Source organism: Natator depressus, chromosome 3 (assembly GCF_965152275.1).
Source record: "Natator depressus isolate rNatDep1 chromosome 3, rNatDep2.hap1, whole genome shotgun sequence".
Taxonomy (NCBI): Eukaryota; Metazoa; Chordata; order Testudines; family Cheloniidae; genus Natator; species Natator depressus.
Genome location: NC_134236.1, coordinates 83,020,844 through 83,038,642, shown reverse-complemented (window position 1 = coordinate 83,038,642; position 17,799 = coordinate 83,020,844). Strand labels below are relative to the sequence as shown.

Here is a 17,799-nt window from a genome sequence, read left to right as displayed (position 1 = left end):
TAGCAGAAAAGTGCCGGGGGAAATAGATTTCAGATATTAATATTTGGGGGAAAAAACAGTTAATGGTTTTCAAATCAGTGCTCTGTTACTGATTTGGAATTTGAAAGAGTGATTTTAAATTTCTGGGGCTTTTCAGATATCCTTGAAGAGTTCTACCAATACAGTCTACTTAAAAGAGTCGTTTACATTTTATCTTAAAAACCTTAGCTTCAACTTATTGATTGTTTCATTGTCAGGGGTGAATTGAATTCTCTTGTCATTTCAACCTTCTCTTTTCTCCACCCTCCCCCTTCTTTTTATTAGAGAAATGGCTAATACTGTTAAAGACTTCCTGCTGTTCCCAGTGGGCCATCTGTTCTCCTCTGCCCTTCCATGGCATTTCTGGAAGCAATGCACATCAGACAAGAGTCACTGGGCCATACTCTGCCCTCACGTACACTGGTGTAGATGCACTGGAGTTGCTTTATATTGACACTGATGTAATCAGAAGCAGAGCTTTGCCTGACGTTTTCATTTTCATGCTCATTCAGCACAATGGAGGCTAGATCACCTAGCAGGAGCAGTATCAAGGTCATAGTCTTCTACAGTTTATAGTGTCAGGGTAGAAACTTCCCTCTCAAATTCACTAGGTGCATCTGACTCACTGCGCCACTACCTCACCACCCTTTTCGGAGTGAAAACCTAAAGTCTGCCCTGGCCACTGACAGCCTTCCATTTGAATGGCCAACTGGTAGTTTTCTAGGTAGCTCCACACACATGCCTATATCTGGATTAGACTGAAAGCAAGGCTCCACCTTGATCAAGAGGGATAGAACTTGGTGCTTTTTTCAGCTAAGATAATGAGAACCTATTTCTGTCTAGCTGAAATTCTGCCTTTGAGATGCATCCTGTTTCTTTCGCTCGTCCCTGACAACGTATTCTACGTTACTGATCATCCGATGGTTGGCAGAGACGGTACCATTCGTTTGGCATGCTTTGTCTTCACAGCTTCATGCCAAAGATCCCAGATGTGCACTGCATTTATTCTGCTAGTGAAGCCCAGAGTTGCGTGATTCCATATGAACATGAACACTAGCAGTCTACTTAGAGGACCTGCAGCTACTCCTTGGCCTGTATATCCAAAAGAGTGACCTAGTAAATGAGAGTATAATTATCACGATATTTACATCAAATCCCAGTACGAAGCCCCATCAGTCAGATTTGCACATCCATAGTATTGCTGCTTATTGGAGTCCATCTTTCATAATTGCAAAAATATACCGAATTATGTTACACTGTGAGATATTTTGGATGGCAAAAAAGTACCAGTATGCACAGCCTGGACATTAGGCAGGGATCCTGCTTGTAGGGGCAGATCCTCCGATGGTGCAAATCAGCCGAGCTCCATTGAAGTCCATGGGATACCAATTTACATGAGCTGCTGATCCAGCCCATTCCATTTGCTCACATGTATTATAGTGCTCTCACTGGTCTGTGGGATTCTTACAGAGTTTATACATTTTTCCAAGCTCAGTGTTTCTTTGGCCGTCTCAGATCTTCTCTAATCAGCCACTTTGAGCCTCTCTGATTCCCCTATTGACTACTCTGGTCTTCTCTGGCCTCCAGTTTTTCAACTCGTCAGGTATTTCTGATCTCCCCCTGCCTGCTTTGTTCTTTTTCTGTTGTGCCTGGTATCTTACTGTTCATATCTACTCATTAAAAATTCTGCTCTAACAAAGAGAGATGAGGCGGTTTTGGCTACTAAGGTGTTATGAGTCTATACGCTGCCTCCAGTTAATGTGAAGTTTGCTTTGTGTAGACAAATGTAAACAGCTTTCCTGTAATCTAATGTCATCACATAGCACTGGAAATAGTGCAGCAGCATGAAGGAGGGGCGGGGGGCAGGTTGCATACACGTGGTGACTGAGATTTATAATTCTGCAGAGACTAGGAATAAAAACATAAATGCATTTTCATTCCAATGTGCCTTTATTGCCTTGATTTAAGGCTGGAACAGGCTGAAGTGACCTTAAATCATCCTGGGCTTATACCATTAAAAAGTCACATGTGCAACGTTCATCTTCGCACATTTTAGTAGCTCTCCAAATAGGCAATCACTGGGGACCTTCAACTTCATGAGAGCCTGAGATTAGGAGGATATCAAATGGAAATGCTCTTTTAAGCTGTAGGATAAGTCAAAATATCTGAACGCTAAGAGCAAACAATTTGCTAAATCCCCATTTCATCCTCCAGCCTTTGCACTGGATGGCTAATTCCTTTGTTTAGCGCTGTGGTGTTTTATCTCCAGGTGGGAGAGCAGTGCCTTCTTGAGCCAATATTCCTGCTGCCTGCAGATCAGACAGCAGTGGCTGCTCTGTTACGAGCATGGCAGCTGGTACGTTTTTTCCTTTCCCAGCAAGAGACTGAGCATTTCATCGTTTTTAACACAATTCACCAGCTGGGACCAAGTCTCCTAATAAGCAGTCAAATACCTTCTCTTCTCCCCCTGCCCCCCCCCCGACCCCCACACCCACACCAGCCCGAACACCAACACCGTAGCAACCACGTAAGGCTGCCCTACTCCAAAGTGCTCTCAAAACACATTAACTGGTATTAAGTTGTAACATGCTGTTATGGGCTTTTTCTATCCATAGCCTCAAGTCCTTCGCCGGAAAGACAAGATGCAGCTCGGCCGTCAAGCAAGAACCCTTCGACCTGGACTGTCGATGATGTGGTTTGGTTTGTGAAGGATGCAGATCCTCACGCGTTAGGTCCGCACGTGGAGCTTTTCAGAAAACATGTACGTAGGAGGTGGTCCATGGTGTAACCCAGCTATTTGGGCTGAGTTTACAGGTCATTGACTTTACCAAGTGAGAGTCTTATCTTGTGAGGCAAGGAGCATCCCCAACGCCGGCTGGCTGCAGGGGGAATTGCTTGCACTCACGGTTTACAAGACACAGCTGATGTTAACATCCAAGTGTTGGAGTTTAACTCTACATTAAAAGAACTTCTAGGTCCAACCAGGTGATTCGTGTCAGCAGAGGCTGAGAGTAATGTGTGGAGGAATTGCTCTCTCAACCCCTGGAGGGAAGCAATGCCTTATGTCATTCTATAGCTAATCCCCTGGGCTGGGTGCTTAAGGCCATATCTTAATTAGCTCCAGCACTGTGTTTAAATGAAGTCGAGGCCAGTAAGGAGCTAACTTAGTTTCCTTGACCATTACAAACACCATATGGCTTTCCTATAAACCGTTTGACAAAAGCATGGTATAAACCAGCAATGTAGACAACATAGTTTAGCCATCTGCAGTTGAACGAAAGTTGCCTTGCTGGAAGGTTTTGAGACTGGGGCGGGGAGATGTAAATCAGGGGAAGCGGGTGTGAATGTGAGGGAGGATCCCAGAAACATGTGCAGACTTTCCCTGCTATTCCTCGCCCTGTCCCAGAAAGAAGAACGTTTAGGAAGTGACAAGTCTGCCTAGTACAAAAGCATCAGGGCGGGTTTTGTTTTGTTATTGCATATGTAGCAGATTCTGACATTATATTGTCTTATGCAGCATGGAGCCTGGTGCGCTGACACAACAGCCTCTAGGTGAGCTATGCTGTAGGATTTTATGTGGGGCCATAGTCCTACAGTATTTGTGACAAAAGAGACCCAGCTAAATGGGCACTAAAATTTGCCACATCTTCCATTGTGAAGTACCCAGCACCTGTTGTATATACTTAGAGTCAGTTTCACTGTAAAATATGCAATAGGTCTGAGAGCTTGGGTGAGGCTACTGCACAACTCAATTCAATTAGGCCTTTGAAATATATATATCCCTGCAATTTTTCAACCTTCAAATCTAAGCTGGATTAGCATGGAGACCCCAGAGGGGAGAGGCAAGTGATTAGTCCATTAACCTTAGCCATATCTTCCTGTGTATTAAATCTTTCTATGAAGCATAATTTACTTTGAAGCACTTAACGTCATTGACAGGCCCAGCAAGCACCTGAAATCATTGCTTTAGCAATCAACTAATCTTAGCCGTGACACCACCGTTGTAGCAGGGTGGTACAATGAAGAGAAAGTGGGAAAAGGAAAAGCAAATAAGGACAGTGCTATCTCTTGCCCTGTTATATTTAAAGTGACCATCAGGGATTGGGGATTGATTTATACTTACTGTGCCAAATTCACCTAAACAGCTGTAGGGAGAGATAATCCACCTGAGCCACTCTACTCCCCTATCTCCACAACAGGGAGGGCAGTGAGTGGTACCATCACAGCCCTCCCTTGTGTTTTTCCCATGTAGGAAGGCAGCTCTTGCTTGTGGCCAAGATTCTGCAGTAACTCTGTCAAAAGTGGCTTGTGGGGGTGTGCACTGGATCCGCGAATCCCCCAACCTCCTGGGCTGTTTTCTGTGCTGCAGCCTCTCCCAGGGAGAGTTTCTGCATCTGGAGCCACTGTAACAGGGTCCAGGCTCAGAGGAGTCTAGCCCATAATTGATAGGGTCACTGAAGGGCGCAGAACTGGTGTGAGACCATCAGCTGCACACCTCTCTTGCAGTAGCATTTCTGGCAATGAGTGTGTGTGGTTTTGCAATGACCTCTCAGCAAGAAGAAAGCAGCAAAAGTGATACCCAGCTGGGGGAGAAGGGAAGGAGAGAGAGAGAGAGTTTGCAGAGGATAGTACATGAGGGAGGAATACATGGAGAATTAACAAGTAGCAAAATCAAACTAAAAGGGAGCAAAGCAATGCAATGCTCTGATAGTTTAATTATGGTCAGTAATTGGCAAATGCATATGTGAAGGAGACTAAAATCTTTATGTTTAAGGTAATTAAACCTGATCATTCAGAATTATAACCTGCCTCTTCCAGTGATGGATATTGTAATTGTGAGCACATATAGTTTTCTCGACCTTCTTCATATTGATTATTTTAGCTTTGTTCCAGTTAGCTTACCACTCGACAGTATTGCTTGGAAAGGGTGACCTTACTGAGAGGGGAAGCCTACATTTCCAGCCTCTGAAGTGGGACCAAGAAGTGGGAGGCGCAGTCTCATTTTGCTGTTTTAATCCTTTTATTCACTAGCAGCCTGATCCTGCAAACACTTATTACTGAGTATAGCGCTAGCTATTCCGAATAGTTCTAGTGAATCAACCCCACAGGGTTAGTGCCCCTTTAGGGATTACTCACCATGCTGAGAAATATGCTCGGGAATAAGTGTTTGCAGAAACAAACCTTAATGCTTTCCTATTGCAGCTGGAAGCTGCTCGCTATCTCCAAATGCTACTGCAGTCTTGCAGGCTGTACTTGAAAAACCTGTGTCGCTTCTTGCTCCCAATCCCTTATAAAAACACTCCAGTAGTCTACAATACTGGTCCAAATTACTGTGGGCCAGACCTCAACTAGTGTAAGTAAACCTGACTCCCTTGGCTTCAGTGAGTTACACCAGCTAAGGATCTTCTAATAGTACTATTGCAGAGTTTTAGATCACTACTGACATAGTATTAATAAAGAGAAATCAAGCAAACATACTTTTTCATCAGAGGGACATAGCTATTGCAGGATATTTAATTAAATATGAATGCTCCCTCTGGCACACTCTTGTCATGTAATTTAATTCTAACCCTTACATACTAATAATGTTAAAGGGAAAAAAACATTTTGAAAAAGACGGATTCAATCTAATCACTCGATAGTATTTTATTTTACTTCATTCTAAACTCCAGAAGTTTGTTTTTCTTTATGCTGTGCACATGTTGGTTGTATCCATATTTGAATGCAACATTGATTCTTCCTTTATCTTACCTTCCGAAAATGATAGGAAGAAGCGATAAGGAGAAAGTGGTTTCCAATGTGGTGTGGGGGGGCAGGAGGAGTGGAAATTGACCATCAGCTGCTGATTGAGTGAATCATAAAGTGATCTTACTGTGGATCAGCACTAAGCATAATAATGGTCCGTGCACATTAAGCTTGATAGTAATGCTTCATTAGTATAACTTGGATCACACAGACAAGCTCTGACCATCAAACAGAAACGATGCAATGTATGGAAGTCATGCTAATACTTAGCACTGATATGGCACGTTTTAACGTCAAGGTGCTTTGATGAAACTTTAAAATTGACAAAATTTCAGCCAGCTCTACTCTGAATGAAGCCATTTGAAGATGCAGCTGGAAGATGTCTTAGCTGCAATGGAATGTTTGCTCTCTTACTTTTTCAGCACTGGTCACAGGTTATACATCTTGATTTTTCTCTCTCTTTTTTTAAAACAGGAGATTGATGGCAATGCTTTATTGTTACTGAAAAGTGACATGATCATGAAATACTTGGGGCTGAAATTAGGACCAGCATTGAAACTTTGTTACCACATCGATAAACTCAAGCAAGCAAAGTTCTGACATTTCCTTCAACAGTGGCCCAACATAATCCGAGATAGCAGACAAAAGGTAACATGTTGCCTTATAGAAATACATCAACTTGTGAATTGTTTTTCCCTCTTTTTTAACAAAGACTTTCTTTTTTAATACTTGTGCATCTTCACCTTTTTTTAATCCAATGGGGTCTTTTAGCTGTTCTGTGTTAATAATTTTCCAAAAAGTATATAATTACAATAATTATTTTATATCATTAATATTGTTATTATGATTATAGTAAGTCCTATTTTTGTAATCAGAAGTGGGAAATCGGAAACAAATACAGCTTTGACACATGCTGAGGACTGATGAGAGACTATAGAAGAGTCACTCATTAGCCACCTGTCAGCCTCTGGGGCATAATTAGTAACTTGCCAACGTCTGGGGTGTGGTTATAATGCAGACCCAAGAACAACAGCATTATGAGATAAAAGGCCTGGAAAAGGTCAGATTAATGCCCTTTGGTTGGTCAGCTATTGTTGTCTTATGGGCACTACCCCACGTCTTGCACTATCTGGAAAACTTGAAATTCTTTAGTTTAAAAAAAAAAAATTCTGAAGACTGAAGTACCTTGTTTTCCCACTAGAGGGACAAATCCTAATAAACTCCAGGCTTCAGCTGCTGATGACATGGTGGCTTTCTATAGGGTGTGATTGAGCCACCTTGATTTTACGTCTAGTATACACACAAATTAGGAACTGCAGCTCCTAGCATGATCGACCTTTCACTGCTCACCGACAACTAGTTCACCGTTTAGAAAAACCAAAACGCAGAAAGCGTTCCTGGTAGGATGCCACAACACGCTGCATCTCGTTAAGTCAAAAAGTGGTTGGATAGCTCCCAGAGCATCTGGCATTCTCAGCAGTCTGCCTCCTTCCTTGAGCCATGCCTGTGTGCCATATATTTTGTGGCACTCTTTAAAAAAGCAAAAGAGTACAGTGGAAATGTTCTCCAAAAAGAAGTTGAAAATACAACGCACACTGTACATTTGCAACTGTGTTGGATCTAAAAGGGAGATTTTCTAGATTAATTTCCTTACTGAAGCTGCCATTGTGGGTAATCTTGTTAACATTCAGCACATATGCAGAGGTGTTGAGCATTAGGATTTAAGTTGATTCAAAATGTCCTTCTGCACCATAAAAGAACCAAAAAAAAAAAAAAAAGACGATTGTCCACATCCTATATAGCCATGCCAGGACGAGTATATTTTTAAAAAAATAATAGATTACTTATGGGTTGGATATGCTCTTATTTTCTTCTTTAAAAATGAGATTTATCAAAAGGATACCTCCACCCGTATTCTCTTTAAATGAGTGTCCAGATTTTTTAACAACTCTTTGAGATATTAGGGCTGTGTGATAGCCGGACTCAACCTGTCTCAGAGAATGGATTCCTGAACCTCTACATGGCAGTGATCAGATGGTACCATCCAATTCTGTTCATGTAGAATAAAATGTTACCAAAAATGTCATGCAGAACAAAACTCATTTTTATGTGCAACATTAGAATAAACCTGCTACAAAAAGATACAAATTCAGGGCCTGATCCTGAAAACACATATGAATGTGAATAACTTTAATCCCATGAGTAGTTTAATAGAACTCACTGGGGTTATTCACATGAGTAAAGTTACTTATGCCCTTATATGTTTGCAGCATTGGCTCCGCAAATGACTGACCAGTTTTCAACAAGTCCTGTATGCACACTGAAATGCCTTTGAAATGAACACCTGAATAAATGTGTTAAATGAAATTCCTATAATACTAAGTATAAAATATACTAATATCTAAACATATGGACGATTAGAACTTTAAACTGAGCTGCATTGCTTTATGTCCGTGTTGCACAGAATGAAAATCTGCTCAGCCAGATGTGTGCTAGGGACATAAATGTGTTCACACCAACAAGACGGTTATACAGTTAATTGTTCACTGTTGCATTTTCAAAAGTTTAAGACTTTTACTTACAATAATGCTACTTATTGGACCAACCCAAAGTCAACCCAAAAGAGTGTAAAGACCTTGATATATCTGTAATGTCATACTCAGCAAATCCTAGGACAATCTAGTTTTCTTACATGTTCTGCAATGTAGCCCATCTTTCTTATTTTTAAAAAAACTTCTGATTTTAGTTCCTTCCATCCAAAAACTCACTTCACTGTAACATAGCTAACTCCAAAAGAGAGCAGGTCAAACATTTTCCAGTGGGATGTTTTTTCCATTGCAAAATGCTGTTTCCTCAAAATCTAAACTTTCCAAGGGAACCTGCTGATTTTGAGAAAATTTTGTTTTAGAAACCTCCCTGAAACAAACATTTCACTATTATTGAAACACTCCTCTTTTGACATTCTTGAGAGGAATATTTTGGGGGTTTTGTTTTCAAAACAACGTTGTCATTTGAAAATGTTTTTGATTGTATATTATGTAGAAAGTCAAATTTGAATGAAATGTTTCAATTGACCCAAACCATTTTTTAAAAAAATTCATTTTGTATAAAATTTCTAAATTCAGTGTTTTGCTCTGATTTGGAAGAAACCCAAATTTCAAATTCTGGAGTTTCCCACAGAACAGAAGTTCTGGTTCCTCACAGCTCTACTCCTAACATACTTTCTTTCCTCTCTCTGCCCCTCTTTTAGCCATTAAAACTGAATAGTAATCAGAAGGCAGAGACAATACTAACAACATATATAAATTAGTTAGCAACAATGATATTTTTACATCCAATGTGCTGGAAGAATTTTCATACACCATTGTATGAATCTTGTATATACAGTCAGTGGTGCTATTTTTTTTATATTAAACTTTTAAATATGACAGACTGTTGAAGTCAGGATGTTTAATGTTTTGTCCTTGGTGTTTTGTTTTCATTGATTGTATTGCATAGAAGTACAATATATAGCAAAAAAACCCTCCTTTTTGTGTGTTTTGAAATTAAAGGGAATTAGGGGGCAAGCATTATTGAAGCAATATTGCAATTATAACTAACTTTCCCCCTCACAAGTCTTGTCAAAGATGGTAGTTAAATAGCTCTGCTGTGTAAAACTGGTCAGGCCACTTCCTCTGAACAAGCACTAAAGAGTCAGAACATACATGTCATTCATTTCCAAATTAGATGCATTTTTAAACATAGTTGGTACAAATTACTTTGCTTCTTGTTCCGTTCATGGCTTTCACTTCAGACTGTAGCCAATCAAGTTCTACTTCTGAACCATCCTGAGAGGTGTGTGTGTGTATGTATGTATCCTCAAAAGCAACTATGTGGGTCTGTTTTCTACTTTAAAAGAATCATAGCTGGATCAAAAGACATTTGCTACAAGCAATTTCAACATTTTATGAGTATTCCCTTTTGTTTACAAATGTAGGCATAGTCTAAGAATTTGGGGGAAAGTTGTGAGTGAGTTCTTTAGCTACTGTAGCTAAAACAGCCTATCCCCCAAATATACCTGCCGCTGACCTTTTTTTAAAATGGCTGACCAATTCGACCTATTCTGTTCACACAGCTCATTCATTTTTCCTTCTCACTGACCACTGCTGCTGTCATGGCATCTTCTCCCTCACTGACAAATGCGTCCCTCCAGAGCAAGGGCTGGATTAGCTCCATAAATTGCCCCCTGGCAATCCAGTGCTGTCAGCCTCCACTTGGGCTGAGCCTGCTTTTGAACCTGGGCCCCTCTTGTGTGGCAGCAAGGGGAGCTGCTGCTGCTGCTGCAGAACTGGTTTCAGAGTAACAGCCGTGTTAGTCTGTATTCGCAAAAAGAAAAGGAGTACTAGTGGCACCTTAGAGACTAACCAATTTATTTGAGCATGAGCTTTCGTGAGCTACAGCTCACTTCATCGGATGCATACTGTGGAAACTGCAGAAGACGTTATATACACAGAGACCATGAAACAATACCTCCTCCCACCCCACTCTCCTGCTGGTAATAGCTTATCTAAAGTGATCATCAAGTTGGGCCATTTACAGCACAAATCCAGGTTTTCTCACCCTCCGCCCCCCCCCACACAAACTCACTCTCCTGCTGGTAATAGCCCATCCAAAGTGACCACTCTCTTCACAATGTGTATGATAATCAAGGTGGGCCATTTCCTGCACAAATTCAGGTTCTCTCACCCCTTCACCCCCCTCCAAAAACCACACACACAAACTCTCTCCTGCTGGTAATAGCCTATCCAAAGTGACCACTCTCCTTACAACGTGCATGAAAATCAAGGTGGGCCATTTCCAGCACAAATACAGGTTTTCTCACCCCCCCCCCTTTTTTTCTCAAAAAACACACACACACAAACTCACTCTCCTGCTGGTAATAGCTTATCCAAAGTGACCACTCTCCCTACAATGCAGAACTATCAGTCTTGCTCAGCATGATCAATGCATAAAGGTACCCTTGAAACAGGCTGTGGCAAAAGCATTGCTGAGAGCCATATACTGCCCCCAAACCATATACTGAATTCCCATGGGAGTGAGCTGTCTTAAAAAGATGCTGTCTTTTTTTAAAAAAAAAAAAGCGGGGGGAACGATATGGGGGGGGAAAACAAATAGAACATTAGTAGTAGTAAAAGATTGGGGAAAATACTGACTGGACTTTTGTCTTAGAAAGATTGTTTGCAGTAACAAACGCAATAGTCCAGCTCAGTTAGCACCATTACCAAATGGGAGGTTGAAAATGGCTTGAGAAAAGAGAGTTTGGGCTTTAGATTGAAAGGTTTGAGTGCTAGGGCCTGATTCTCATTGGCGTAAGCACTCCTTTAAAGCTCTCTGGCCTAACCTGCTATAAGCCCCCTTTGTGCTACTAGAACAATGTAAATTGGCCTGGTTGTAAATGAGAATTGCTTCCCCCACCCTCGCCCCGTAACCATGCTTGTATCTTTAGTTGTTCTGATCTGAAAGACAGAGATGTACCTGCCAGTGGTCGAGCAGCAATATTTGCATTGAAGTAGGAGGGGGGATGTCATTTCCCTCTCTAGACTGGGATACACAATCCCTGTCATGGGGGAAGGTTGATCCTTAGCTCACAAAGATATGTCCGGAGAGGAATTTGATTTGGCCTTTGGAATGCTCCTGCTCAGCTGCAAGGGGGGAGCAGTGAGTGGAGAGGCCGTGAGGTTAACTGCAGAGCAAGTGCCCCAGCGACCCCCAGTAGGTGGTGGAGCTACTGCAGGTCATCCCTGCAGCCCAGCTGGTTGTGTGAGGATTCAGCTGGGTTGCCAAATGGGTGAGAGGGATATCAGAGGTGTGAGTGCAAGCCAAATGGGTGACACCCGGCAGCCCTGTTCTCTGCTCACACTACTTCTGATCAAGAGCCCACTGATGTCATTAGAAAAGAGTCCCATTGGCTTCAATGGGCTTTACTCCAGCCCTAAATCAGGTGGGAGTCTATTCAAGTCAATAGTTATACTGGTGTGAAACTAGTGGAACAGAGAGGAGACTCATGCCTCTAGTGTTCCAGTCCAGAGGATTACTGTGTATTATTTGTAAGCCACAGTGAAATGTTCAGTTCTGTACACTGAGTCTGTTTCTACACATGGGGTTTTCTCCCCTTTGGAGTTAGTTATAAGAATGCTCTGTTGGCACATGCTTCTTCTGTATCAAAGGACTTGGGACTATTAGAAAAATAACTCACAATAAGCCTTTTGAGGGAAATGTGGAGGAGAATTGTGTCCTTTTCCAAAAGCAAACCTTAGTGCAAGGGTTCCAGAATGCAGCACACGAACACATAAAGTGTCACACTTTTTATAATATTGCAGTAGCTCAAACAGAGTTGCAGAAATGGGAAAATCCATACCCACAAAATATGGTTCTAAATCTGTACAGCTTTGCCAGAAAATGCTAGCAAATCACAGCCACACTACCTTTGAGTGCTTGCAATAGTTACATGCTGCTTCCAAATCCACACTCCCTTCATGGACAATTGGAAACGGTTTCTTTTGGAAATCTAAAATTGTACTTGAAAAAGAATCACTTTTATTCATTGCCCTGAGTTCAATATTATGGAAACATGTCTGCTAACCATTTGCTTTGTGTAATTTGTACTAATGCTAATAAGAAACAGCTGTGATGCTTCCTGTTGTAAATTCTTTTGTGGTGGCAGTGGTATTATCGCATATACTTCCCCAATGTGATAGACTCTAGTAAGATAGAGCTCTTATTCTGACACTATGCAGCTTGAGCAAATTCCATCAACTCAAAATTAGAACTATGCAAAACTTAATTGAGAGGATGTCTCTCTTTCTTCCCAGTCTCTGAACTACCAGGTGCTTGGCTCTGAACTGATGGGTGAGTTCACATGATGCACTGGAGATAAGTCACTGCGTGTGTAGTGTTTTCAGCACTACTGGATTCAGCATAAGTGTAAGTGGCAGGTTAGGTTACTTGCAGTTTAAGCAATGGGCTTTCAGTCTGAGGTTAAGCAGTAGAGGAAGGCAGTTTATTTTTAAAAGAAATGTTCTAGTAAAATATGTTGGCACTTTAAGACTCAGACTGAAACACAGACAGCTTTTCTCAGCGGCAGTCCCAAGTAAAATGTTTCCCTTGTCCATGGCTAAATAAAGAATCTTGATCCTACTGAGGCCAATGTAAGTTTTACTATTGACTTCAGTGGGACCAGAGCTTGGCCCAGAAAGCAGGGTGAGCTTCAGCCAAGTTCTAAAGTAAGCAGAACCTAACAAGACCTATTTCATCCTCCCTTGATCTACTAAGAAATAACAAAAGCTCACCAACCTACTCCAGTCCCTCTCCCATACAACTCCTTCCCTGCTGGTTTATATACTCTGCTGCCCAGGGAATCATTTCCTGTTGCTAATGAAGCCTATTAGTATTCCAATATGGAGCTTTGCTAATACACCCATTTTTGTCAGCAAAGTGCAGGTTGGGTGGCAATGTGAGAGGCGGAGGTGTTAACCCCCTGCCTACCAGAATCTGTGTAGGATCCTTTCAGCCGCGTGCCGGAAGGAAACATTCCATAAGGCTGTTACATACACATGGATGTTTGATGAGTTCTCAGTTTTGAAAGGCAAATTAAATTAATAGAATGTCAGGGTTGGAAGGGACCTCAGGAGGTCATCTAGTCCAACCCCCTGCTCAAAGCAGGGCCAATCCCCAATTTTTGCCCCAGATCCCTAAGTGGCCCCCTCAAGGATTGATCTCACAACCCTGGGTTTAGCAGGCCAATGCTCAAACCACTGAGCTATCCCACCCCCCTAATTCTACATACAGAGCTTCTAAATATTGAACCAAGCAAAATCTCCCATTGATTTATACATGACTCCACTGAGAGTTTTCCCAGCATAAGCACTTTGGGATCAGACCCTTAGTGAAATTTAAAAACAAAACTGTTTAAAACCAATCTAAGTGGCCCACTACGTTCAGCCACTTTAATAGTAATGGCACTTGATAGTGCTTCAAATGCATCGGTCTCCTGGATGGTGTCATACTAAAGTAATAAGACCAGATAGGACAATAGGAAAGAGTCCACCTGCTACTGAAGTCTTTTTCTTTGGTTTCTGGAGAGCTGCCAAGAACAGTGCTTGAGACTGGGCAGGAGAAGGATGATGGGCATGTGTGTGGCTTAGCTAGGCTGGCCTGGTTTTGTAGGCAGGCGGTGAAGTGAGTAAAATAAAAGCAGGGCTCACAAGCTGAGAAGAGCAGGTTTCAAAGAGGAGGAAGTCCTGTGTTTTCCTGGTGTCCCCTTGTCGTCTGTGGCCTACTTCCAGACTTGTATAGAATCTTTCCTGAACATATCCATGTTTCTTTATAGCCCATTGTTATTGTTAAGGGCAGAGATCATGGTGCCCTTCTCTTTTAAAGATAAAAATACTGGCCACCAGTTCCCCATTATAAGTACTTTATAAAAGAACAGGAATCAGTAAAGGGCTGCAGACAAAGGGAAATAATAGTAAGGACATTTTAGAATGTAATTGCTATGCAACTGTCACTGTCTTTGCACTCAGAAGTAAGGCAGGGTGAGAGAGAGAACTTCTGAACTTGGGTGAATCTAAACCAGTGAAAGATTGATGTTTAATTGTATTCCTTACTTTGATGGTTGCCTGATCCGTAATGTGTTTTCTGACTATGCGTATTTGCTGCAATGGCAGTACTGAGAATTGATCAACACACCTGAGTTTCAGTGGAATAAAATGACTATCTGTCAAATCTAATCTCTCCTCTCCATGGCATTTCTAACGTGCTGTAGTACTTCAGAGTGTCCTTACCAACTTGATCCCAGTTTGTGTTGTACTTAAGGAAGAAGCGCTCTTCTTTTCTTATGGCACAGTAATGCAAAAAGTTCAAAGAGCAGATGCTGCCGGATGCTGTAGGCCAGATTCTCAGCTGGTATACATTGGCATCACTCCATTCACTTCATTGGAATTACACTAGTTTATACCAGCTGAGGTTCTGGCCCTGTACATTACATGTACAGTAGAACCTCAGAGTTATGAACACGTTGGGAATAGAGATTGTTCATCTGAAATATCCATAACTCTGAACAAAACATTATGGTTGTTCTTTCAAAAGTTTACAGCTGAACACTGACTTCATACAGCTTTACTGTGCAGAAGGAAAATGCTGCCTTTAACCATCTTAATTTAAATGAAACAAGCACAGAAACAATTTCCTTATCTTGTCAAATCTTTTTTTTAATTTTCCCTTAATTTTTTTAGTAGTTTACATTTAACACAATGCTGTGCTGTATCTGCCTTTTCTTTTCTTTTCTTTTCTTTTCTTTTCTTTTCTTTTCTTTTCTTTTCGTCTCTTCTGCTGCCTGATTGTGTACTTCCGGTTCCAAATGAGGTGTGTGTGGCTGACTGGTCAATTCGTAACTCTGTGGTTCTACTGTAAAATATGACTGGCAGAAGTTAGGAATCTAGAATCTGTGAGGGGGAACCTGTGTGCACTTTTTACACCACAGAGCAGAAAATCAAGATCCAAACCATTAGTCCACTATTCCTCTATCTCACACAACCCACTGCCTGATTCATCTATGCACTTTGGAATCCTAGAAGTGAAGGGCAGAAAAGAGCTATTGGCTCATCCAATCCGTGTCCCCATAAGAAGCCAGACCAGATTCCAATCTTTCAGTTCCACTGCTGTAAATTCAGTGGAGTTACTCCACATTTACACCAGTGTAACTGAGAGCAGAAGCTGACCCTCCATCCCTTGGTGCTAATGAGGTTCAAACCCAAGATCTCTTGTTTACATTTGTTCACAAAATGGCATCCTCCATGCACATTCGGGGGCTGGACAGAATTGTCCCATGGATGTAGCTGGTCAGGAGGTCATAGTCATGGCTTTCATAGCGTACAATGCATGTGTTGCCTACATAGACGGCACATCACCGATTCAGGGTGCTAGTGGTGTGAGAGGGAGAGCGAGAAGTCAAGAGGAGAGACTGTGTTCAATAGCACATAAAGTATCCTGTAAATATCAAGCTTGTTACTTTCATTACAATATTTGCATGGTCCTCATTTCATCCTGAAACGTGCGGACAGATTTGAACTCAGTTACACCAGTGTGAATTCAGAGTGACTCCTTGGCACTTCTCCAGCTTTATCCCAGTGTTACTGAAATCAGAATTTGGCTCCATATCTCTTGTTTCAACCAGTGGGAGGGACATGTGCAGGAGAGTTTTTATCCAGCTGTGGAAGGTGGCAATTCTACACCAGGCCTCAAAATAGCACAAATCCTGCTTACACTTTTTAATATTGCACTGAGTTCCCTTCCAAATCCCCAGTATTAGATCCCACAGCCAGTGAAATGTGGATTATGTAGGGGAGGGGAGGGGGTTAGTTGCTAATTGGGCTCAGAGTGTGTTAGCTTTGATTTTTAATGTGCTGTAATTTGATAACTAAGCCTCAGATTCTGCAGTGACTGGATAAGAAGGGTTGCTTTCATCACATTCTGCAGATATTTTACAACCTCAGCCTGTTTTAAAAATATAATATATATTAACCTTGACCTCATCAAAGCGTGAATTGCATCTTCTCCTTCTCCTTACTCTAGATCCCTAGAAATAGCTATTTTGCAAGGGACTTTACATATCAAGTGAGTTTGTAGATACTTTTCATGTATGTACAGTATCCAGCGGAAAACTGAATGGAAGACAGTGAAATCCTATTCAAATTCTCAGACTCATGCTGTCTTCAATTCAGTTTGCCCCAATTTGTTATCATCTAAACAATTTACTACTGATAAATAAAAGACCACTGCATCATAGATTATTAAGAGCGAATACCTGCATTACTGATCTGGTTCAAAACTCATCAAAATCAGTGGTGCCTTTCCATTGACTTCCAGGGGCTTTCAATCAGTCTCCATGTATCTCGTCTCCAAATGGATAAATTAGCTTAGATATATTAACTTACCAGGACTCTTCAATAGCAATTTGTATATTGCAAAATAGCTTGTAAATAAATGAGATTTCCTTTTTATTAGACTTGTGTTATCATGGTGCAATTATGGGATTGAATGACGTTGACTGAAATATTAGGTCTTGTAACTAAATGTAAGGTGTGTACATAAGCCTCTTTCATTTTGAAACTCTTTGACTCAAGAGAGCCCTGATTACTTTCATGTTTCTGCTTCGTTATTTCACCTTCAGACTGCCATATTGGACTGACCAGGCTTGCTACTAGCAGCCTACCTGTGAAAGGCAGCTTGGTGCATTTCCCCAGCAGGATTGTTTCAGTATAAAACTATTATCACGGCATACAGTGTAAGCCGATGGCAATGGCTCAATTCAAACCTTTTCCTCATCTTGCTAAGAAAGACCCAGGATCAACCTCTTTCCCAGTGCATCATCCACCAGTAGCTGTAGATTCTGTTTCCTTTCTTGCTCTTATTGGCTTTTTTGCATCACAGGCCAGTTTACCAGAGTGTCTGATTCATGCATTAGCTTTTAAAACTTTCAAAACCTGATTCTTCTCTCACCTTGGTATAAACTGGGAGCAACTCCATTGACTGGAGAGGAGAATTGGACTCACATTTTTCTTGTTTGGCCTTGGCACCGGGTTTTTTCCTTCAATGAGAGAGAAATCATCGTGGTCTGGGAGTTCATTAAGGCCCTGATTCAGCAAAGTACTTACGCACAAGCTTAAACTCCATTGACTTTAATGGGACTAAGGCATGTGCTTAGAATTCAATCCCTGCTTAAGTGCTTTGCTGAATCTGGGCCGAAGCTATGCAGTTTCTGACTCTGTGAAGCCTGATCGTATGCAATAGGCAATTCTTTCATGTACGTGTGGTTTATTCTGCAGCTCTTTTGGTTCAGTCAGTGCAATATTTTAGCATTACTTTATTTTTTAAATATTTTCTGGGGATTCCCAATAAGTTTGTGGGTTACAGAGACAATTTAGAGGCCTGTGATTTTTTTAAAAAGTTTATTTTACTATTATTATTATTATTTTATTTTATTATTAGTATTAATAA

General features: G+C 41.3%; 1 protein-coding gene across 2 annotated transcripts in view; it reads left to right on the top strand.

Moving 5' to 3' along the window:
- The window catches only part of SCML4 (Scm polycomb group protein like 4), a 103,950-nt gene extending 95,387 nt beyond the window's left edge, over positions 1–8,563 (top strand). For both annotated transcript variants that reach the window (XM_074948196.1, XM_074948197.1), the window contains exons 7-8: positions 2,634–2,779; positions 6,238–8,563. In XM_074948196.1, coding sequence (XP_074804297.1) covers positions 2,634–2,779; positions 6,238–6,363 — 272 coding nt within the window. In that variant the 3' untranslated portion in view covers positions 6,364–8,563. The remainder of the gene's footprint in view (positions 1–2,633; positions 2,780–6,237) is intronic.
- Positions 8,564–17,799: the final 9,236 nt, after the last annotated feature.